We start from the raw sequence: 25,664 nt of genomic DNA, 5'->3' as shown, positions 1-25,664 counted from the left end.
GTGCACGAATTTGTGCACCAGGCCTCTAGTCTAGACCAATAAAAGGGTAATATGCAAATTGGTCAGGATGCCCTCACAATAACATCTGGCTGCATGGGGCCACAAGGCCAGCAGGGAGGTTAAAGAGGGACAACCAAATGACTGAACAAGCAGGCTGTGTGGGGCGACCAGGCAGTTGGGGGGGGGGGCAGTTGCGGACGATTAGGCTGGCAGGAGGGGGAGCAGTGAGGGGTGACTAGGACAGTGTGTGTGGGGGGATTGGGGGTAACCAGGCCAGCAAGGGGGGTAAGTTGGGTGTGACCAGGCAAGCAGGCCGAGGAGGGGGCAGTGAGGGGCGACCAGGTCAGCAGAGGGGGCAGTGAGGGGCGACCAGGCTGGCTGGGAGGGAGGGGAGTTAGGGTCGATTAGGCTGGCAGGCAGAGATGGTTAGGGGTTATCAGGCTGGCAGGGCAGTTAGGAGCGATTAGGCAGGCAGGTAGGTGAGCAGTTAGGAGCCAGCGGTCCCGGATTGTGAGAGGGACGTCCAACTGCCAGTTTAGGCCTGCGGATCAGACCTCTAGTAGATATAAAAAGTATAACAATTAACATGTCAAGCGCCCAGCCTGTTTTGTCTTCCAGACGGGAAGTATAGTGTCAGTCACTGGTGACTGACATGGGGCTTAACGTGTTAAAGACTACATATCAGGTACACCGGTTAATAACGCGGATTTTGTAATCAAAGAAAACACGGTAATTTCAAGAGAAACATCAAAAGTGCTTTATTCAAAGTAATGTCCATTGCTAGCTACACATTTCCCCCATCTTTCAGGTAATTTGTGGATACCGTCCCAATAAAAGTTTTGTTTTGAGGCAAACCATTCAGAGACCCAATTTTCCACTTCTTCATATCTTCTGAAGTGCTGCTCAGAAAGTGTGTGTTCCATCGATCAGAACAAGTGGTAATCTGAAGGAGCAAGGTCTGGTGAATATAGCGGGTGGGTTAATACCTCCCAGGCAAGATCTTTTAATGTATCTTTAACTGGTTTTGAAGTGTGTGATGGTGCATTATCATGAAGCAAAATTACTTTGCTGTGTCTTCTGGCCCATTCTGGTCAATTCATTATCAAAGTGTGTTTAAAATTGGTTATTTGTTGTCGGTAGCAATCAGTATTAACGGTTTCACCTGGTTTTAGAAGCTCATAATACACCACACCTTCCTGATCCCACCAAATGCAGAGCATTGTCTTCTTTCCGAAGCGATTTGGCCTTGCAGTCGATGTTGATGGTTGGCCTGGATCAACCGATGATTTTTTGCATTTGGGATTCTCCAAATAAATCCACTTTTCTTTGCCAGTCACAATGCTATGCAAAAAAGACTTTCTTTCATGCTGTTGAAGCAACATTTTACTGATGACTTTTCGGTTTTCCATTTGTCTTTCATTCAGTTGATGTGGCACCCATTTTCCTTCCTTTAAAATCTTTCCCACTGCTTGTAAATGATTGGAAATTGTTTGCTGAGCAACGTTTAATCTTTCTGCAAGTTGTTTTTGAGTTTGACACACATCTTCATCCAATAATGCTTGTAACTGTTGGTCTTCAAACTTTTTCGGTTGACCTCGATGTTCTTTGTCTTTCACATTGAAATCATCACTTTTAAACATGAGATGGAGCATCTTTACCATAAGTTTCCCGAAGTATACGATAACTTTCAGCAGCACTTTTCTTCAAAATAAAGTAATGAATTAAAACTTCCCGCAAATGCTCTTTTCTTGACATGAAATTCAACATTTTTAATGTAAAAATATCTATGATGTTAACAACTTCAGAAAATTTGACATAATGAAGTTTTAAAGCTTACTGTCAATACAACAAAATAGCACACCTATCAAATCACATATATATCAACATATGTGTAACTCCATCTATTGAAAAAAAAATCCCATTATTAACCGGTACACCTGGTATATATTTAAGTACTTCTTTTTGTCTTTTATTTCTGGGCAATTTGATTTTATTCTTTTTCACGTGTAAAACATAGTGATTAGACATTTCTAGAACATATGAAGTGATAACATGATAAGCCTAGTAGTAGCAACCTGGCATCATACATAATTATTACAATATTATTGACTATTGTTCCTTATTGACATTACATTCCAAGGGCTATTTTATAACTGTCAATTTACACTTCTTAATCCGTTCACCTTTTTCAGCAGGTTTCCCAAAGCCCCACCCATCTAGCAATAATCAGTATGTTCTCCATATCTATCAGCCTCTTTCTGTTTTGTTTGTTCATTTTTTTTTAGATTCCACAAAAAAATGAAATCATGTATTTGTCTTCTCTGTCTGACTTATTTTCCTTAGCATAATACATTCTAGGTCCATCCATGTTGTCTCAAATGGTAAGATTTCATTCTTTTTTATAGCCAAGTATTATTACATTGTATATATTTACCACATCTTCTTTATCCAGTCATTTATGGACAGGCATTTAGGTTGCTTCCATATATTGGCTATTGTAAATGCTGCTGCAATAAACATAGGGATGCACATATCATTTCAAATTAGTGTTTTGGACTTCTTTGGCTTGATACCCTAGAAGTGCAATTGCTGGGTCATAAGGTATTTCTATTTTTAATTACTAAGGAATCTCCATGTTTTCTATAGTGGCTGCACCAATTTGCAATCCCACCAACAGTGGATGAGGGCTCCTTTTTCTCCACATCCTTGACAACACTTGTTTATTCTGACAGGTGTGATATCTCATTGTGTGTTAATTTGCATTTCTCTAATAATTAGTGACACTGAACATCATTTCATATATTGACTGACCATATATATGTATGTCCTCTATGTATTTATTTTTCAGTTTTTTTTCTTGTAATTGATGCCTAGTTTCATAGCATTGTGGTAAAAAAAAACATGCTTGATATGATTTCAATCTTCTTAAATTTATTGGGACTTGTTTTGTGGACTACTATGTGGTCTAATGTGGAAGAATGTTCTATGTACATTTAAAAACAATGTATATTCTGTTGCTTTTGGGGTGAAATGGTTTAAGCATGTGTTCCAATGTGTTTTTGAAGGCTGTTGTTTCCTTATTGATTTTCAGTCTAGATAGCTATCCATTAACGTCATTGGGGTGCTAAGTCCCCTACTATGACTATATTACTGTCAATCTCTCCCTTTATGTCTGTCCATTTGTGCTTTACAGTTAGGCGCTCCTATGTTGTTTCATAAAAGTTTACAAGTGTTATGCTACCCCAGATAATTTTTGTTTCCATTTGCATGAAATAATCTTTTTCCATCTCTTTACTTTCAGTCTGTGTCTATTGATCTGAAATTGGTCTCTATGTATGAGTGGTGTTTTCTTTTCTATTCAGCTACCTTATATCTTTTGATTGGAACATTTAATCCACTTACATTTAAAATGATTACTAAAAGGTATGTAGTTATTGCCATTTTATTATTTGTATTTATGACTCCTCTTCCTCCTTCCCTCCCCCCGCTCCTTTTGCTGCTTCTTCTTGCTTCTTCAAGAAGTCCCTTTAACATCTCTTGTAATACTGGTTTGGTGGTGACTAACTCCTTTAGCTTTTTCTTGTCTGGAAAGCTCTTTATCTCTCCTTTAATTTTTAATGATAGCCTTGCTAGGTAGAGTAGTCTTGATTGTAGGTCCTTGTATTTCTTCACTTTTAATATTTCATGCCAATCCCTTCTGGACTTCTAAGTTTCTGTTGAGAATAAAGTTGACAGTCTTATGAAAGCTCCCTTGTAGTAACTAATGGAATTATTGATTAGTATGTACATTCCTTTTGCCAGGTTAGGGAAATGTTCAGTCATTATTTCTTCAAATAGGTTCTCAATTCCTTGCTCTCTCTTGTCCTTCTGGGACACGTGATGTGAAAGTTGTTACGCTTGGTGTTATTCCAGAGGTCCTTTAAATTATCCTCATTTTAAAAAATTCTTTTTGCTTTTTGATGATCTGATTGGGTGTTTTCTGCTATCTTGTCTTCCAAATTGCTGATTCGATCCCCTGCTTCATCTTATCTACTGGATTCCTTCTAGTGTAGTCTTCAATTCAGTTACTGTATTCTTATTTCTGACTGGTCCTTTTTTTATGGTTTCTATGTCCTTTTAAATGCTTACTATCTCTGTTTGAGTTTACACTGAGATCATCCATTCTTCCCCTAAAGTCCCTGAGCAGCCTTATAACTATTGTTTTCAACTCTGCATCTGGTATTTGGTTGCTTCCATTTCATATCATTATTTTTCTGGGGATTTCTCTTGTTCTTTCATTTAGGACATATTTCTTTGTGTCCTCATTTTGGCTTCCTCTCTGTGTTTGCTTCTATGTACTAGGTAGATCTGCTATGTCTTCCAGTCTTGGCAGTATGGTCTTTTGATATAAGTGACCCAGGAGGCCCAGTGGTGCAATCACCCTGATCACCTGAGCTAGATGTTCCAGGAGAATCCCTTGTGTGAATTGTAATGTGCCCCCCTACTGTAGTTGAACCTTGATTGCTATTGGCACATCAGGGAATAGTGTTGACCTGTAGGCTAACTGGCTGTGAGGACTAACCACAACCACAGAGTACAAACTGCTTTGTGGTGGCTCTCCCCATGGAACAGATTCACCCCAGCAGGGCTCTGGTGCCTGCCAAGACCACCCATTGTGTGTGCTGCTAGAGGAGTTAATTGGGTGGTACTCTGTTATGGTCTCAAATTAGCTACAAGGTGTATTGGTTCTGGGGCCTTTGGGTAAGTTTCTGGTGTAGGCCAAGGTCAGCTGCTCCCTATGATAATCTGGGGTTACCTGGTAGAACATACAAAGTGATCTATAGTTGGCTGCTGCCTGTGCTGGGCCTGGAGGCATGTGGGAGAGGCCATGATGCTAAAATCAAGGCTGGCGGTACCAGTACCAGGCTTGGGGCCAGAGAAAAATGCACAGGATACCCTGAGGCCAGCTGCCAGCTGCCCATAAGGCTCAGTCACTGAAAGAGTTGTGGGCTATACACAAGTTGGGTGAGACAGAGTCTCAGAAAGAGCAGAATGGGGAGAGTGGTGTTCACCAGGTTAATACAGATTCAGATTTGGTACCAGTGCCAACCCTAAGGCCACTCAGCAAGAGGGACAGGTCACAGTTGCTGCCTGCCTGGTGCCTATGGACTTCCAAGAGTTTTGAAGAAAAGACTGTAGCTGATTACTTGATCAAGTCTGGCTGCCCACTGCTGAAAGAGCCTGTGGTGGTGCATGTACGGGATTCCTCTGCAATGAGATATTCCTCCCAATTCTCAATTACCTGTGGGACCAACCCGTTTTGCATCTCTGTCCCCCTACCAGTCTTGACATGGCTACTTTATAACTTTAGTTATAAGACTACTATTCACCTAGTCTTCAGATGGTTATCCAGACTGACTGTTCTATAATTTAGCTACAGTGCCCATGTGGTCATAAGAAAAGGCAAGCACAGAGTTTACCTCTTCTGGCTTCCTGACTGGACATTAAAAAAGATTTGGAAAAACATGTAAAGCATGCCACCACCTCACAATTTTTATTTTTGTTTTGCAAAGCATAGTTATTTTCCACATAATTTTATGTTGGGCTTATTACTGTTATTGTAAAATGAATTAATGAGTAAATATTTTTAAAAATTTCTCATATTCAATTTCTAATGTGGGGTCCTTAAAAAGAATGTAAATTTTTAGACATACCAATACAGACCAATTTCTTTTACATTTAGCTAAAATTGCATTCACTCTGAAAATGCAGAAGGAATGGTAAGTCTATAAAACCAGTTCAGTGTCACTATCTGGGGACAGGCATGACTGTCTAAATCCATGATTCAATATTTTTTCAAACAGATAACTGTAAATCATAAAGATACACTATTTCCAAAACCTGCCAGTTTCAATCAAGAGAAAACATAAATAGCCATGTGAATACTTTGTAAGTGAAATCACCGTAAAAGACATTTACTCATCTTTTAAAATAATCCACAATAATAAAAGAGTAAGATGCAAACTGACCATACCTTCGCGACGCCCACCAGCCAATCAGGAGTGAGTATTCAAATTAACCCAATAAAGATGGTGGGTTAATTTGCATACGCAGGCGCCGGGAGGCTGGGGGCGGGACAGGATGCTTGCGTTGTCGCCATGGCGACAATGCAGGCGTTCCACACTGCCCCAGCTGCTCCCGGCTTCTGGGCAGCATGGGAAGGCAGAAAGGCGGCTCTGGGCCGGAGCGAAGGCAGTGCCGGCAGCCAGGGTAAGGAAGGCCCATTCTTGCATGAATCTTCGTGCATTGGGCCTCTAGTTGCATATATAAAAGGTTCTTGTAATAAAGTCACTTTAGTATTTTTTTTTTAGAGGAAAGTCTAGAATATAGCATTGGCAATCAACAGTTAAGGAAGAGATAGACTATAAGGAGTCTATATAAAAACAAAGAGCCTGAACAGAAAGACAGAAAATCTGAAAAGTGATAGATGGAAGCCAAGGGGAAAAGTACTTCAGGAAGGCAGAGGTTCCTGAATGTGTTATGTGCTGCACTAAGGTTATAAAAGATGGAGACAAGAATGTCTCCATTTATTTAGCAAAGAGAGGGTTATTGGGGACCTTGAAAACCAATTGTAGTGAAGACATGGGTCAGAAGACTGAATAAATATGAGGTGAAAAAGTAGAGACAGTAAGGTATAGAACCATTTTAAGAATTTAATTACAAAGTGGGAACGAACAGGGTGATGGCTAAAAGTATCATGGGGAGAAGAAAAAAATGTGTCAAGATGAATGTTAAAAGATATAAGAGAATGCATCCTTTATAATAAAAGCCTAATATGCAAATCAACTGAACAGCAGAACGACTGGCCGCTATGATGCAAACTGACCACCAGGGGGCAGACGCTCAACACAGGAGCTGCCCCCAGTCTGCAGGCCCCAGGCCAGCCAAGGCAGGTGCCAGCGGGAGGCCCCCCTATCAGCCCGCCAGTTGCCCTGCAGATCAGCCCTGATCGCCGGCCAGGCCTAGGGACTCTACCCATGCATAAATTTCTTGCATCAGGCCTCTAGTATTAAATAAACAAGATTGTAAAGGTGGGAGGAATTTAGATCCAGAATACAGGGGAATATAACCTTATACAGCAGGGGAAGGCCTCTTCCACAGAACAAAAGGGAAATAACGTTTAGGCGTACATAAAAAACTAGTTTGTATGTGTTTATTTTCAGGAAGTTGAGACAGCTTGTGGATGAAAAGTTCTATCACCTTTGTGTAGTAAAGAGCAAGCAGGACAAATAAAGGAATTAGAAATTTAAGTAGAAGTTTTTGAAATAGGTACTATGAAAACATGGAGAAAAATGACAGGTTTTTCTGAACCTTTTAAATTTTTAATAAAATGTATGCATTATTGTAATAGAGAAATTTTTACTTTTAAAGATAGGAAGTTTTTAAGAAGTTTCAGAAAAATTTTAATCCCAAAACAAGTAAAATAAAAAGAAAAGAATGTTGGGTATGTTGAGTTAATTCCTTACTATTCCAGAAAAGTTAGCTATCCAATTTTGAAGAGTCAAGGTTTCTAATATTTTATTTTCAACAACATTCGTGCACGGGGTGGGAGGGTGGGGGTCTCAGCCTGGCCTGCACCCTCTGCAATTTGGGATCCCTACCCTTCTTCTTATCTAGCTAACCTCTTCACATTTAAAAAAAATTAACTGAAATACCACCTACTCTAGGAAATCCTCTTCGAACAAATCTCTTTACAATCTATATTGTTTTCATAGTATACCATTCTTTTTCTTTAGCAGCAACTTAGAGTGGATGCAGTGTGCTGCTCATTCTCGAGTCTGAAATTTTTCTTGTTGTTCTTGTAATAGTGAAGCTTATCCAATTTACATTTGCCCTTCAAGGGCTTATATTTGGTTCAGTTTCTAGTTGGCTCCCTGCTTTTTTTTTTTTAAGCAATAAATTTGGGTTGTGATAGTAAGCCTCACTTGTAATCAAGCCTGTAGGTCTCCCTATCTGACCATTTCTATAATACCTTTCACTTTAGCATACCAGAGATTGTGTTCATTTATAGAAAATAACAATAAATGTCACCTGATCATTTGATCTAGTAATATTTTATAGCAAGATGTATTATTCTGGTAATTTAACTATTACAAAACTGAGGCATACAGAAATAAATCACATTGAACAATAAAGAATGACTCAAATATTAAAGCATAGTACACTTAGGGCCTCCCTTGTCTTGTGCCTCAGATATAACATAGCACACAGTTCACACGGAATTCAGCTTCCTTTAAAATAGGAAGGGATGCCATACTCATGAAGCAGCTACTTCCACACATTTTTTTATTTATTTAACTCACAGCACATATTCTTTGTACTAATTGTTGGAAAATCATCCTAGCAATTACCTCTGCTCCTCTCTGTATTGTTGCCTTACATTCTGATGTCATTACTGGGCTTTTATCATCCACTTGCTCTAATAAGATTATGAATTATTTAAGGACAGAGATCATGACTTGAGCTTGTGTTTCTCTGTCATGGTGCCTAGATAAATACTCAAATGCCATCCAGTCCAAATGACAGTGATGAGAGAGGCCCACCGTTGCTGGAGACCTCTGACTTTTATTTAAGAGCCTCACTTGTTCTTCACCTGTACAGAGGGTGAGTAGGGGCTGAGGGAATTTGGGGAAACCCAGATAGAATTCTCCTCCTGAAAGATTTTGCTAAGCTGGCGCCCGGGACCTCGGGTGGCTTTTTCGCCCAAGACCACCGGGCAGCTTCTTCCCCCGGGACTGCCAGGCATTTGTCCAATTAAAACCCAAACACACAGCAACAACAAAGGCACTGGTCTCCTACTGCTAATGCATGGGGATCAAACCCCAGCCTGCAGGAACTCACCCACACAGTCAGGACTAGGCTGATGGGTGGACCTGGGCTGGTGCTCCTAACTCTGGGGAGAGGGAGACTTCCTGTGACTCCAGGCTAGAGGCCCCGGACTTTGCGCCATGCGCCAAACAGGTCCATAGCACAGGCTGGTCAGCGGAGCAGCTTCTTTGCCTGGGACCGCCAGGTGGCTTGGCTTGGCCTCTTCACCCCGGGACCGCAGGACGGCTTGGCTTGGCTTCTTCGCCCCGGGACCGCCGGACGGCTTGGCTTGGCCTGGCCCCCTTGGGTTTGTGTCTCCACTCCAGCCCCCCTGCATGTTGTTCTCTACGGCTCTGGGACCGGGTGTGGGCCACCCTGGGTTGTTCCCTCAGGGGCCCCTCCTCCTGAGCTGGTTGTGATTGTTGCGGCGTCCCGGCCTAATTTGCATATTACCTCTTTATATATACAGATTGGCCAAACACAATGGAACATTACAGCTGCCTTTACAACTACAGGGTGTCTCCCCCAAATGTATTCATACACTTTGAATAATTACAAAGGGAGTGTTTATTAAAATACATTTCACTTTCAAAATTGAGCTATTAGCTGTTAAAGTGTGTATACATTTTGGGGGGACACACTATATTTTCTAAGCGATATTAGTTTGGCTTATGAAATCCCAATGACCTAATCATAGGAGAGTTTCCTGTTTGTTCTTAGAAGCACTCTTCAACAGACAATGCTGTTCAAAGATGGAATAAATTCCCTTAAAAAGTACTGATGTTCAAATTACTGAAGAGGCATTTAGGGTACAATTCAAGTATTATACTAGGTAAGTTTTCAGAGATTGTTCTTAGTTATAAGCGTAACTATTTTAGGTTTGCAGGCTCTTGGCTTTCCACAAAGATTCAACTCACCCATGGGAGCTTAAAAACAGCTACAAAAAATATGTAACCAAATGGATATGGCTATGTTCCAACCAAGTTTTTTTGCAAAGAGGTGCCTGGTCCACAATTTTAATTTTATAACCCCTGGTCTAAGGTTTCAGCTTATGCTGAGAAGTTGCTTAAGTTCTTAAACTCTTTAGTTATATATAAGAAATAGCAAAGCTATTAAATTGAGAAAACTATATAAATTTTATTAAAATGCCTAGCACACCCAACACATTCAACAAATGAGTTCCCTTTCTCTATATTTAGATCTCTAAGAAGATCATAAAAGTAAACATTTGTGCCCTAACCAGTTTGGTTCAGTGGATAGAGTGTCGGCCTGCGGACTGAAAGGTCCCAGGTTCGATTCTGGTCAAGGGCATGTACCTTGGTTGCGGGCATATCCCCAGTGGGAGGTGTGCATGAGGCAGCTGATCGATGTTTCTCTCTCATCGATGTTTCTGACTCTCTATCCCTCTCCCTTCCTCTCTGTAAAAAATCAATAAATTAAAAAAAAAAAAGTGAATATTTGTAGTATGGAAAATAAATCCTTATTTGTTAAGTCAATGACTCAAAGATGATTTTGCTAATTTTTCATGAAAAAAATCCCAGATCATGCTTATTATTGGATTTGGATCTCTTTTGAAAAATGAAAGTCAACAATACCTTTTAAATAATTTTCCCAGGTCTTTAAAATTTTTTAATCTTTTAATCTTTTATGAAAAACAACAAATACAAATTTAGATTTAATTTTTTAACCCTGATGTTGAGGAACTGAAAATCTACAAAAGTAATAAAATTCCAAAGGACTGTGATGGTGCACAATAAAGTTCTAGGAAGAAAACAAGGAAGGGGAAGTTGAAAAATGCAGTGTAAACAGCTTTTTCTGCCTTTGTTCTTCAATTATATGCCATTTTCTACTGATAGGGAGATCACAGTTGAAAAGTGTTTTGAACCTACTCATTTACTGATGGGCACTTGGGCTGAAGCCCCCAAAAAGTGTCTGTTAAAGTGAATAATCAATAAATTGACTATATAAAGATTTTTGAAACTCACCATCTCTATTAGTCTCCCACTCTACATTTTCTTCTTCACTTTCTGGAGTTCTCTCCTTGGTGATTTTTATGTCTTCCTTTTCTCTATGTCTCCCCCTTGAAGATTCTTTCTAAAAAGTACATAAATACACAGAAATTACTGTCATTTTTTAAAAAAATTGAATGAGATAGTTATTGTAATACAAAATATTTCTAACTTCATTCATCTTTGTTTTAACAAAGAATCAGTTTTGCAAATAATCACTTATCCACTAAGTAGAGGATGTGACAAGTTCTAGTGTAGCACCACAATGAAAAGACATTATAGAACACCTATTTCACTAAAGAACAGCGATGTAGTACATATAAGGAGTAACTAAGATTTTAAAATATACAAAGAAATCTATTATTTTAAACTTTGATAGTGTGCTACATACTTTTTTGTGTGAAATTCACAGAGTAAAAGACAGTTTAAGATGGATAATATACACAAGGGTTTGTGATTTTAACATAACAGCATTTCCTATACACACTAAAGATAAATCCAAACTCATTACAAATGCTTACAAAAAGAGAGACTTGCCCTATTTTGATGAAAACAAAAATGGTAGCCAAAATAGTTAGAAATCAGTGCATACTAGTATACTGCGCATAAAAAAAGGTTTTACACTTTATTCTAGGTGTAATAGCAGCCTACTGACAAAATAGGATAATAGTAATTAGCTTATAAAATTTAATGAACATATATCACATAACAGAAAGACTTCAAACCACAATTAACTAAGTGGTAAAAAAATAAAGTAACCAGTATCATATAATTATCTTCCCACCCACAGTGTATCACTTTTTTTAACACTAAATCCTGACTATGAAAGACACTAACACACAAGGACAATAAAGGGTAAAAGTTCTTTTGGGGCATTACCAGACATAAAATTTGGCTGCTTAAAACACAAATTAATTTATCCTTGAAGACTTCTTTTATTTTTTCAATTTTATTTCTTTATTTATGTATTTGTTTATTTATCTTATCTAATAAAAGAGTAATATGCAAATTGACCATCACTCCAACACACAAGATGGCTGCCCCCATGTGGTCACAAGATGGCCACATGAGATGGCCAGCAGGGGAGGGCAGTTGGGAGGGACCAGGCCTGCAAGGGAGGGCAGTTCGGGGCGATCAAGCTTGCAGGGCAGTTATGGGTAACCAGGCTGGCAGAGTAGGGAAGTTGGGGGTGACCGGGCCTGCAGGGAAGGGCAGTTGGGGGGGGACCCAGGCTTGCAGGGGAGGCAATTGGTGGGGACCAGACCTGCTGGGGAGGGCAGTTAGGGGTGACCAGGCCTGCAGGGGAGGGCAGTTAGGGGTGACCAGGCCTGCAGGGCAGGGCAGTTAGGGGTGACCAGGCCTGCAGGGGAGGGCAGTTAGGGGCAATCAGGCTGGCAGGGGAGAGGTTCGGGGGTGATCAAGCTGGCCGGCAGAAGTGGTTAGGGGCAATCAGGAAGGCAAGCAGGCGAGCTGTTGGGAGCCAGCAGTTCTGGATCGGGCCTAAATGGGCAGTCGGACATCCCTCGAGGGGTCCCAGATTGGAGAGGGTGCAGGCTGGGCTGAGGGACACACACACCGTGCATGAATTTCGTGCACCAGGACTCTAGTATTATATATTGATTTTGGTGTACAGTTTAGTGGTTAGACTATTGAAACTAGTAAATTTTATATTTTTAGTTATGTAGTCATGTTGTACTACTTGCTCAATGAAATGACATATGATTGCTGGTAAGACAACAGAAGCTGACATAAATCGTAAAAATTTCTGGTTGAACCCGACATGAAAAAATGGTAAAAGTCTAAAAACAAAAAGCAAAACAAAAACAACTCCTATTTATAGAGACAAGAGGAAAAAAGTAACATTATTCTTAAAATATATTCTATGGACTATCAGAAACTATTCTATATACCACATAACTTTTGAATGTTCTGTGGATTAAATCCACTATAAATATATATTAGTATGTATTCCAGGAGCTAGCTAGCTTTCTTTCTTCTTTCTTTCTTTCTTTCTTTCTTTCTTTCTTTCTTTCTTTCTTCTTTCTTTCTTTAAAATATTCTTTATTGATTTCAGAGAGGAAGGGAGAGGGATAGAGAGATAGAAACATCAATGATGAGAGAGAATCATTGATCGGCTGCCTCCTGCACGCCCCCTACTGGGGATCGAGCCCACAACCTGGGCATGTGCCCTTGGCCAGAATCGAACCTGGGACCCTTCAGTCTGCAGGCCCATGCTCTATCCACTGAGCCAAACCAGCTAGGGCTATGTTATGGTTTTTGTCTAAAGTATTATATAATATCCAACTACAGATTACTTGAAAGGAGTTTCTGAGCAATAGTAGTGCTTATACTATAAAATAAATATTCTGTGAAATTATAACAGAACTAGAGGCCCATTGCATGAAGATTCATGCAATAGGCCTTCCTTCCCCTGGCTGCCGGCTCTGGTTTTCCTCCAGTACCCGGGACCCAGGCCTTCGTTCTGGCCGCTGCTGCCTTCCATCTTCGCTTTGGCCGGAGCGCTGCTCCTGTAGCTCCCTCTACCCCCCGCTCTCCCTCTCATAGCAGGCACCCCGCCCAGCCACTCCGTGTATGCAAATTAACCTGCCATCTTTGTTGAGTTAATTTGCATACTCACTCCTGATTGGCTGGTGGGTGTCGTGGAGGTATGGTCGATCTGCATATTTCTTTTATTAGTGTAGATATTTTTAACAGATTTAGAACCAGAAATGTAATCTCATTGAATTTCATTAACAATTTATATATATTATAATGACTTCTCTATTGTTTTTCAATATAACTCTGATACTATTCCCAAAGACCGTATATATTCAGTAAGTAATAAAGACTGAACGCAGTCTTCAATATTTGGAGAAATTTCAAGTTAGGAAATATGTTTTATTCTAATACTTTTGTCAATATCCCACCTCAAATCATAATATAGAAAATTATTTTAGAGCAGTGATGGCGAACCTATGACATGCGTGTTAGCACTGACATGTGTAGCCATTTTTGATGACATGCGGCCACTGAGGCAGCCGCGTGCCGAGGATGAAACATTTGCCGCTCCTGAGGATGAAACATTTGCGAAATAATGTTTTTTCCTGAAAGTGACACACTACCCGAGTCATGCTCAGTTTTTTGGCGAAGTTTGACACACCAAGCTCAAAAGGTTGCCCATCATTGTTTTAGAGAGTAAGGGGGAAGGAGGAGGGAGGGAGAGAGAAACATGGATGAGAGAGAAACATCAATCAGTTTTCTCCTGCAAGAACCCTACTGGGGATTGAGCCTGCAACCCGGGCATGTGCCCTGACCAGGAATCGAACTAGTGACCTCTTGGTGCATGAGACAATGCTCAATCCACTGAACCACACTGGCTGGGCAAGTATACATTTAACCTTATAAGAAATAACTGGCTGGACTAGAAAATTATTTTGATAACACTTATTAAGGAGGCTAAGATCAGTAAAAAAAAAATATTGTATATCCTCATTTCTCCAGTTCACCAGTATAGAACTTGTTTAGGCATGTTATTGTCAAATAAAGTTATTTCCCCCTTCTCTGATATTCTAATAAACAGGGCCTGATATAACCTGTCCCATGTAGTACAGCATAGTCTGTTCTTTCACCTTCCTGTATTTCTGGAACAGAATGGCTTGTCCTCTTCTCATAAGTGCAAACATTAATTGAAAGGGCGACCATTTAATTTTATTATCCTATCTAATAAAGAGGGAACATGCTAATTGATATCTAATAAAGAGGGAACATGCTAATTGACCCTCACGCCGTCCCAAAGATGGCAGCACTCACAGCCAATAAGGAGGGAATATGCTAATTGACTGCCCCTCCCTCAAAGATGGTGGCACCCACAGCCAATGAGGGAATATGCTAATTGATGCCCCTCCCTCAAAGATGGCGGCACCCACAGCCAATAAGGAGGTAATATGCTAATTGACTGACTGTCCCTCAAAGATGGCAGTACCCACAGCCAATAAGGAGGGAATATGCTAATTGATGCCCCTCCCTCAAAGATGGCAGCACCCACAGCCACAAGATGCCCAGTCTCCTCAGCCCCGCCAGGGCCGCAGGCACGCAGCAAAGCCGGGCCTGCCTGCAGGTGTCCCGGCCGCTCCTCGAGCCTGCCTCTGGAGTACCTTAGTCCCCTCAGCTCCCCAGCCCCCCAGGGCTGGCCCGAGGCGCAGGCAAGCCTTGGATGGCAGCTGCCCAGTCGCTCAGGGCCGCCCGAGGCTCAGGTAACCAGGGCTGGCTGAGGCTTGTGCTGCTGGCAGTGGCAGCAGCAGAGGTGTGATGGGGCGTCGCCTTCTCCTGCTTGCCAGGTCGCCTCCTGCCCCTGAGGGCTCCCGGACTGTGAGAGGGGGCAGGCCGGGCTGAGGGACCCCCCCACCTACCAGTGCATAAGTTTTCATACACCGGGCCTCTAGTATGTTATAAATTAGTCACCCTGCAACATGTACATGTTAAAATATTTGTTAAAGACACACACAATATTTTAGCAGTGCCCTTGGAAGGCGATATTTTAAGAATTCAGAATTTACTTGGATTTCTAAATATATTATGTAATACTGACAGTAGATCCTGGAGCAACAACCTGTGATCAAACTTGTTAATAATTTTTGCAGCAAAACAAACTTCACCCATTGGGTTAAAACTATAGTTTTATGCCAATTAAGATCAGATTTTGCTGACAAGACTATGCCTAACTTCCATTAAAACCCAAAATTTCTTACTGTTTTTTTCCTTTCCCACAGATTACTATTCCTAGTTTTCACTCCACATTAAGGCATATTTCTTTTACCATAATAACAACCAACCAATTTAGGTTTCCCCAGGGTGCCTCTCGCCTCCTACAACATAAGAATTCTTTACTTCTGGCCACATCTGAATCAATAATTGATAACAAGGTAATAGCTATTCACTTGATTGCTGAATCAAGTGAATTAGCAACAAGGAGAATGGGGTTATTATGACTAGATTACACTAACCAAGGCCCAGCTGTTAACTTTGGGTCAATTCCCCAAACCATAGTGCAGGTACAAAATGAAAAGGTGATAGAATGGATTCTGGGGAGTGTAAAAAATTTACCTTCTATACTTTTGATACTATACTTCACCTTCTCCAAGTTCCATGCTACATTTTTGATAACTGCATATACAATAACAAAAGTCTTTCCCAATCTAGTAAACATTTTCATCTTTACATTTTAGAAGAAACATCTTCCTGATGTACATAACCTTTTTTACATTCCTATTTAGTGAAAGTCTCCTAGTAACCACCACTTTCATATTATCCGAACACCTCTTTATATCTTCTTGAAAAACTGTTTGCTAGGTATATATCTATGGGTTTACAGATGTTATTTCAACAGTTGGAGAATATTATTCCACTGTGTTTTGGCTTCCATTGTCATTCTGTCATTCTGCTGCTTCTCTGTAGGAGGATTTGCCGTTTTTTTCCCTCAGGACATTTATGTATTTTGTCTGTTTCTGGAGTTTTGCAGTTTCAATATAATACTCTACTTGACATGTATTGTCCTTTCTGTATCTGTAAATTTATATCTCATCAATTATGGAAAATGCCTAGTCACTACTTCTTTTAAATGTTGTCATTCTCACATTCTAATTTTCCTGGGATTACAAGTAGATGTACATTAGATTTTCTAAGTATTTTCCCCACATTTTTGAACCTCTTCAATATTTTCTATAACCCTGTCTCTATGTGCAGCATTCAGGATAAAATTTCAGCTTCATCTTTCAGTTCACCAATTCTCTCCTAAGTAAGGCTTAATTAGTCTATAACCAGCTCTAATATTTGTAAAAATTTCAAGGCCATCACCAGCTTTCAGATTTGTTGCTCAATCCTTGGTTTCAATTGTTTTTACTTCCTTGTCTTTACTGCTCTTTTGTGTTCTTCGGAAAGCAGCACTGCATTAAAAATGTACTTGCTGTCTCTTATCCAGGATCCAGTTTTGTTGTAACGGGAGGAAGGAACATCAGAGTATATAACCCATAATAATGATGAAAGAGGAATTAAGACTTACACTTTTATAGAAATCATGTCAGTTTGCCTGTTGCTTAAAGCAGGGATGGGGAACCTTTTTTCTGCCAAAGGCCATTTGTATTTGTATAAATAACATAATTAGCAGGCCATACAAAATTATCAACTTAAAATCAGCCTGCTATATTTGGTCAAACATTTAATTAACTCAGCCCTAATGTGATGGCTGGAACTGCTTCTCTTTGGTAAGGCGTGTGATGTTAACTGGTATTGACAATGCTGCTACTTGCAACTGCTTTTCCATGGAGCGCAGTTGACTCTTTGTGATGTTAAGTTTTGAAAAGAACGGCTCACAGCAATAAGTTGTACATACACAGATGTATATTTCAATGCATTCTCCTCAAAGTGGGGAATTCATCTTTGCTTATGTAACATTTATAGAACACAAGCAGTGGGAGGTTGTACGTGGCTTTCAGCTCAGTTGAATGATTTCGTGTTGTAGGTTATTAGGCATATCAGCTGTTTCAACATTGAACAGTGTAGCAAAGATGTTCAATTCCATTTGTTTACTTTTCCCGTCTGAATCTTACATTAAATGCCTCAATTAGTTTTTGCACATTCACCAGCACATTCAAGTGTCGTAGAAGGCTTTTGTCCTTCTAGAGTGGGAAAATGCACACCATGTTATTCAAGTTGTACTTTTCACTGCCTTAATTTAGCTTCGAATGATTTCACTTTTGAAAGCAGGGAGCCGAGAAGCTGGTTGGGGCCCTGCAGCTTGAGGTTCAGCCCTGAGAGGTACTTAGTAATGTCCGCCATGAACGCTAGATCACACAGCCACTTGCTATCACTGAGTTCCCTGACTGATTTTCCCTTCAGCTCCATGAACTGCTTGACTTCATCCTGCAGTTAGTAAAACCTCATGAACATGTTCCTGTGACTCAGACACCACACTTCACAGTGATAAATAAGATCACTGTACTCAGCATCAAGATCCTTCAGCAACTCCTTAAGCTGGTGGCTGTTAAACCCTCTGCTTTTAACAAAATCTATGCATGACACTACAGTTGACATTACATTGTTGGGTCGTAACCACTGTTCACAGAGACATTCTTGGTGTAAGATGCAGTGGCATATAATTAAATCACTTGGATCAAGACTGAGACGATTTAGTTCTTTCTTGATAAATGCACAATTATAACCCTTTTTGCAAGCCAACCATAGCTGGAGCTCCACCTGTAATCAGGTCTTTTCAAATGTTAGCTCAAATTTTTTCATTGATAAAACAAGTCTCTAATAAATCTTCACCTTCTGTAATACCATGCCTGGCTTCCAGTGACAGCAGTTCCTCTCGCATGTCAAACTCTGCAGTTATCCCATGAACAAAAAAGGTCAAATGGGCAGTATTTGTTATGTCCATTGTCTCGTCATAAGCCAGAGAGAAAAATTGGAAATCTCCTGCAGAATCCTTCAGTGTTTTCATACCTTGTATTAAATCATTACTCTGATCTGAGATAGTTCTCTGAGAAAAACCAATACTCTGAAACAATTTTACTTTGTCTGGTGCCAACAACTCTCCAGCAGCGACCACACACTGTTTCACAAACTCCCCATCTACATGAAGCCTCAGCTTCTTTGTGATGAACTCACTCACTACATAACTGGTCTGAATAACATTGTCTCTGTCCTAAGTCCTAATGAAAGCGGCCTGTTGTGATTCCAAACTCTGCTGCAGAACATTGATTTTATCCAGACACATTTGGCCTCCCAATTCATTGAGGTTAGCCTGTTTTGAGCTGTAATGATGCTCCAGGTTGGCTTTATTACTGCTAATGCATCGCCACAAACTAGGCACCTAGGTTTGCCTTTGACTTCAACAACAACAAAATAATCATTTGTCCATTTTTCTTGGAAAGATTGACACCCTGCATCAACTTTTATTTTTCTGTGGTTGTCATTTGTAGAATATCACACCACGTATGTTTTAATAACTATCCAGTATGTGTGTTGCCAGAGTTTTGCTTTGATTACTGTTCTAATCCTGCATCTTGGATTTGGAAGATATCCAACGTTTGACTCTTGAGGTCTTTTCTATGTAGTGCAAGTTCCACAATATTCATAAGATTCCGTTTTTGTGAAGACTGTTGATCATAGACATGTGGATAAAGGTTAGATTGGAGTTATTGTCTGTGTCAAGAAGGAAGTCAACAACATCATGTCAATCATTGGAGGCAAGGTCATTAACGCCTTGAGGAATTATCTCATTGCATCTCATCTCATCTCATCATCACCAGATCACTGTGGTTTCACCAATGTGCTAACACTTCCACACTGTGTACACTCACAGCCTACCTGGCACTGACTGTCCTGAGTCCCTGTAATATAGGCAGATGGGCCTGGAGCACGAGAAGCAAATGTGTGTGTCCTGTCATGTACTCATACATGTGCTGTCTATTCCGCAATGGACGTTCTTTGTTTTTCCCTAAAAATTTACGTTATGATTCACTTAATACAAATTTGTGTTGCTATGAAAAAAGTTCCTAGATTTATTGAATTTCTGGTTTCACCTGCGGTTGCTATGGCAGGGGCAGACCAAGTGATTTTTCGGGCCTTATATGGACTGCAAGCCGGACATTCCCCACCCCTGGTTTAAAACACAGTCAACTAGTCACCCTTGGATTTCTCAAAAACTACTGTCAGGTCATGCCACCCTATGCTATATTACTACAATTGACATTTTGTAACTAGAATCAAGTCTATGTTTCTTAATTTCTCTTTCTGATAGTTCATTATTGTACAAAAATGCAATCCATTTCAGAATATTGTGTATCCTACTCTGCTGAATTTATCAGTTCTAATAATTTAGTGTGTCTTTGTAATCTCTGGGGTTCTCTATGCAGAGAATCATGTTAGCTGCAAATAATGACAATTTTACTTCTACTTTTCAATTTGGATCATTCTAGGTCATTTTTATTTGCCTCAAGGTATCTTTTGATTTCTTCCTTGAATTTGTTGTTAACTCATCCATTTTTTAGTAGAATGTTATTTAGCCCCATGTGTTGCCATGTTTTCCAGTTTCTTCTTGTAAATAATTTCTAGTTTCATACCATTGTGGTTGGAGAAGATACTTGATTTGATTTCAATCGTCTTCAATTTACTGATATTTGTTTTGTGAACATGTGGTCTAGCCCGAAAAATGTTCCATGTGCACTTGAAAAGAATTTAGGGTGAAATGCTTTAAAATATCAAATCCATCTGGACTAATGTGTTATTTAAGGCTGCTGTTTCCTTGATCAATGGATGATCTATCCATTGATGTCAATTGTCATTGACATCAATAACCGCATTACTATCAATCTCTACATTTATATCCATCAAAATATATTTAGGTGCTCCTACATTGGGTGCAATAATGTTTACAAGGGTTATATCGTCTCATCAGATTGATCGCTTTATCATTATGTAATGCTTTTCTTTGTTTCTTGTTACAGCCTCTGTCCCAAGTCTATATTGTCTAATATAAGTACTGCTACCCCAGCTTTTATTTATCATTTCCATTTGCATGATATATCCTTTTCCATTTGAAATGGGTATCTTGTAGACAGCACATGTATGGATCTTATTGTCCTATCCATTCAGCAACCTTATCTTTTAAATGGAGCACTTAATCCATTTACACTTAAGGTGATTATTAGCAGGTATGTAGTTTTTGTCATTTTATTATTCCTATTTTGGATCTCTCTCTCTCTCTCCCCCTTCTTTAAGAAGTCCCTTTAACATTTCTTGTAATACTGGTTTGGTGGTGATGAACACTTAGCTTGTAAATATATATATATATATATTTTAATTGGTTTTTTACAAAGAGGAAGGAAGAAGGATAGAGAGTTAGAAACATTGATGAGAGAGAAACACCAATCAGCCGCCTCCTGCACACCTCCCACTGGGGATGTGCCCGCAACCAAGGTACATGCCTTTGACTGGAACCGAACCTGGGACCTTTCAGTCTGCAGGCCGACACTCTATCCACTGAGCCAAACCGGTTAGGGCAGCACTTAGCTTTTTATAGTCTGGGATAGAATTATATTTAACGTTAATCCAAATTTTTCTTTTTAATATCTCTGTATCTATGTACCCAATGATACAGTAGTAAAGAGTGGAAAACACAGGAGGTGGGGAGAGAACTAGACAGAAACCTTCTACTAATAAAATACTTTAAAAAAAAAATCCTCAACTCTGGTTGGATGGAGTTTAATCCCATATACCAAAAGGTGATGGGTTAGGTCACGGTCAGGAAACATATCTGCATTGCGGATTTGATCTCTGGTTGGGGTGCATAAGGGAGGCACAGTCGACATTTCTTTCTCACATCAATGCTTTTTTTCTCTACCTCTCTCCTCCCATCTCTATAAAATCAGAAATATATATCCTTGGATGAATATTCAAAAACAAAACCTAGACCACATTCCGGAACATAAAACACTTACAAAAAACAGAAATCATATACTGTCTCCTCTCAGACCACAATGGAATTAAACTAGAATTAGTAACAAGGTAGCTGGTAATCCCAAAACATATGGAGATTAAATAGCCCACTTCTAATTAACACATGAATAAAAAAATTTTTAAGAGAAATGTTTACATAGTTCATACTAAATAAAAATGAAACAAACCTTATCAAAATTTGTGGAATGCAGTGAAAGCAGTGCTTAGAAATTTATAGCATTAAATGCATATGGTAGAACAGAAGATCTAAAATCAATAATCTAAGTTTCCACCTTAGACAACTAGAAAAATAAGAGCAAACTAAATCTAAAGCAATCAGAATAAATAATAAAAATTAGAGCAAAAAATCAATGAAATAAAAAATGGGCAATTGACAGAGAAAATTCAATAAAGTCAAAAGCTTGTTTTTTAAAAAGATAAATAAAATCAATATGCCTACACCCAGGCTAAGAAGAAAATGAGAGAAAGATAAGTTATCAATATTAGAAGCAAAACAGAAAACATCACTATAGATCCCAAGAACAGTAAAAGAATACTATTAACAATACTATACCCACAAATTTGATAATGTAGATCATTGATTTTCAACTGGTGTGCTGCAAAAATTGTTTTTTTTTTTTGCAAATATATTTTATTGTTTTTTTACAGAGAAGAAGGGAAAGGGATAGAGAGTTAGAAACATCAATGAGAGAGAAACATCGATCAGCTGCCTCCTGCACACCTCCTACTGGTGACGTGCCCGCAACCAAGGTACATGCCCTTGACTGGAATCGAACCTGGGGCCCTTCAGTCTGCAGGCCAATGCTCTAACCACTGAGCCAAACTGGCCAGGGCGTGCAAGAATTTTTACAACTTGCAATACTTGCTAATAATTAGTGGTGGAGACCTCTTTTCCTTTAGATTGTCAAATTAAAAAAATGACAACAGCCAATGCAACAATAGCCATCTAATCTTGAATCATAAATACACAGGTCATACAATAGAGTTGCATCTTATCAGTCCTGTTGCATAATAAAATTATGTCTGATTGGTTAACTCTTGGTACCAGAATTTACATACAAGAATAGGCACATGATTTTTTTAAAGGTTACTTTGGAGTAAGAGTGACTAATTACTATTATTTTTTGTGTAAATCAAAATTATACCTATTCTTTTCAGTTCAACAAAAATATATATTGTTTGGTGTGCCACAGAATAGTGGCACACCAAACAATATATAGAAGAAAACACAATTCAGTTACTGCATTTGAAAAGTCCTATAGTTTAAAAGTATCTAATGCCATAAAAATGTAATATATTATTTCATAAATGTTTCAAAATAGCCTATTAGTGTCAGCACAAGTACTGTAAATAGTGCTAAAAATTAGTTGTCCATGATCATATGATTCTAGTATAAAAAAGGGACCAAAACCCAATCCGTCTCCTCGTTAAATCCTATTGACTCTACCTCAAATAAGCCTCTGACTGTGTTAAATTCAGTTTCATTGTCTTAAGTCTGGTTCAAATACCTAGACCAGCTCTTTCCAATATAAATATAATGCAAACCACATGTGTACTTTTAAGACTTTCTTCTTGTCACATTTGAAAGAAAAAAGAAACAGGTAAAATTAAAATGTTGATAGTATATTTTATTTAACCCAATATATAAACAATATTGTCAATATAATACATAATCAACATAAAACTTAATAATGAGATTTTTAACTTTTTTTTATATCAATTTTTGAAATTCAGGATGTATTTTACACTTACAGTATAAATGTATCACAGAAATGATCAGCAGCTGTTACCCTGTCATCACTCAAAATAATGAATATCCTAATACACTAGCTTATTAACAGTATATTTTCTTAAGTTTGGATAGCAAATTCCCTGAAAACTGACCATTCTAGAATCTTATGACTCTATCCCTTAGGTGTGCATGAAGCTCAGTGCCTTTGAGGGCTTTCTCATCTAGGGAAAGCACAAATCAGGCTTTAAAGTTCTTAATCAAATGCCAACCTTTACTAAGGTGGTATGATAAATATGTAAACTGTTATGATGCTAAGCATATAAATCTTTATGATCAACAACACACTTAAACTTAGATACCCGTTAAGTACCTATATCTCTACTGCTGATGTTCATCTCCTGTTAAAAAACCCAAAACCAATTTATTTTAGAAAGAAAACTCAACTAGTATTAAATAATTCCTAAAGTAATGTGTTCAGAATATAAAATTGAGATGTCTGTCCTTTTCATTAACTATTATCCATGAGTAGTGTGCTAGAACCAGTTTACACTGACACATTAAGAGCCAACTGTTAAAATTTTTTAAATGTTTTTAAATTGATTTTAGAAAGAGAGGAAGGGAAAGGGCTAGAGAGATAGAAACATCAATGATGAGAGAGAATACTAGATCAGCTACCTCCTGCATGCCCCCTACTGAGGATTGAGCTCAAAACCCAGGCATATGCCCTTACTGGGAATCAAACCGGTAACTCTTGGTTAATGGGTTGACACTCAATCACTAAGCCACACCGGCTAGGCCCAACTGCTAAATTTTAAGAACTGTTCAAGTTATTGTTAAATAAAACTATGATTAAAAATTAAATTATATCAAGTAAAAATTAAACAAATAATATGACAAAGGTAATAATTACTCAAAACTCACTTCCTAAATATTCAGCACATTTTACTCTTGTGGTTAATTACACTTACTATATGTATATATGTATGTATGTATGTACATATGTATGTATGTATGTTTGTGTGTGAGAATAATATAGAATTGTATGAAACAGTATCTTTTCCCAGCTTTGTATTCAGTAACAATACTTTGGTAGCTTGAAACTGATCATGATAAGAGTATTTACACCAAAGAAATTGGCAAATCCTTCAAAGCATGGCTTTCTCTTTTTCCCCCAAGTAACTGTTAAACATTTACCAGCAAAAAAACAAAGTCCATTCATTATTCTGAATCAACAGGTTATTTCAAAATGCAATACACATGCTCAGGCCCTACCCAGAAATTAAAATTCAGTAGAACAGGAGTAGAGTATCTATATGTGTATTTTTTTTTACATGTGTATTTTAAAAAAAGACCATCTCTCTTCCAAAAAAAATTTTGATACACACCTCCACCTAAGAACAACTATTTGAGGTATCTAAAACAATATTATGTATCTACCATATTAGATCCTAGAGAGATACAGAAAACTGCATTACATTAAGTTCCCAAAAAAAGTCTTTGCAAACTATACGTAAAACTGTGACACAGCATTTTTTTAAATCAAGGATCAAAAAATAGCCATAGGAAAGCTTCTATAGGTTTTGAATTATTAACTCTTTGCACTCGCTTGCTTTTTTCTCGATTCCTTTATTCTACTCGGGATTTAATTTTTTAAATACCCCAGATTTTACAAAGCGCGGCAGTAGAATAAAAAACTGGAGTTTCTTTTCAGACAAACTTATTTATTTGGATTTTTTTATATTTCAAATTATTGATACATTCAAAGAGTATAAAAAGAGCTGCTACCGATGCTAACTGTGTCGAGTCACACTCGACATCCGAGTGCAAAAGGTTAAAGAGGTTGCTGCTTATACTAATTAATAACTTTCATACGAAGACTATAATAAGATAACTAGATATCCACATGCAAAAAATGAGGTTGGATCCTTACCTAATCCTATCTAATAAAAGAGTAATAAGCAAATTGACCGTACCTCCACTACACCCATTAGCCACGCCAACCAGCCAATCAGGAGTATGCAAATGAACCCAACCAAGATGGCTGCAGCCACGGAGTGAGCAGGAGGCTTTGGTTTTCCCAGGAATGGAGGAAGCCAAGCTTCCTGCACATCCTGGCCAGCCCAGGCCTCTGCTGAAGGCTACAAAGTTTCAATTATAGAAGATAAATAAATCCCAACAAAAATGGCGGCAGCCACAGAGCTAGAGAGAGCAGGAGGCTTGAATTGCCCCCTGTGATGGAGGAAGCCAAGTTTCCGCAGCCCTGGCCTGCCTTGGTCTCCACTTAAGGCTACAAAGTTTCAATTATAGAAGACAAATAAATCCCAACAAAAATGGTTGCAGCCACGGAGCAAGCAGGAAGCTTGGCTCCACTCAAGGCTACAAAGTTTCAATTATAGAAGACAAATAAATCCCAGATACCAGGGCCTCCGCTTGGGTCGCCAGGGGGTGTGGACAGCCTGCAAACCACTATAGGCCCCTCGCCCAGGCTGCCCCACGCCCCAAGGGAACACCCACCCTGATCCGGGACTCCCTTCAGGGCAAACCAGCTGGCCCCCACC

The 25,664-nt window shown here is 39.0% G+C and overlaps 1 protein-coding gene across 6 annotated transcripts in view; it reads right to left on the bottom strand.

Annotated features, from left to right (window-relative positions):
- The window catches only part of ZC3H13 (zinc finger CCCH-type containing 13), a 145,183-nt gene that overhangs the window by 99,342 nt on the left and 20,177 nt on the right, over positions 1-25,664 (bottom strand). For all 6 annotated transcript variants that reach the window (XM_054719763.1, XM_054719764.1, XM_028161332.2 and 3 more), the window contains one exon: positions 10,833-10,941. In XM_054719763.1, coding sequence (XP_054575738.1) covers positions 10,833-10,941 — 109 coding nt within the window. The remainder of the gene's footprint in view (positions 1-10,832; positions 10,942-25,664) is intronic.

The sequence above is a fragment of the Eptesicus fuscus genome, chromosome 8 (assembly GCF_027574615.1).
Source record: "Eptesicus fuscus isolate TK198812 chromosome 8, DD_ASM_mEF_20220401, whole genome shotgun sequence".
Lineage (NCBI taxonomy): Eukaryota > Metazoa > Chordata > Mammalia > Chiroptera > Vespertilionidae > Eptesicus > Eptesicus fuscus.
Note: the sequence above shows the minus strand (reverse complement) of the source record. Positions and strands in the feature narration are given on the sequence as shown.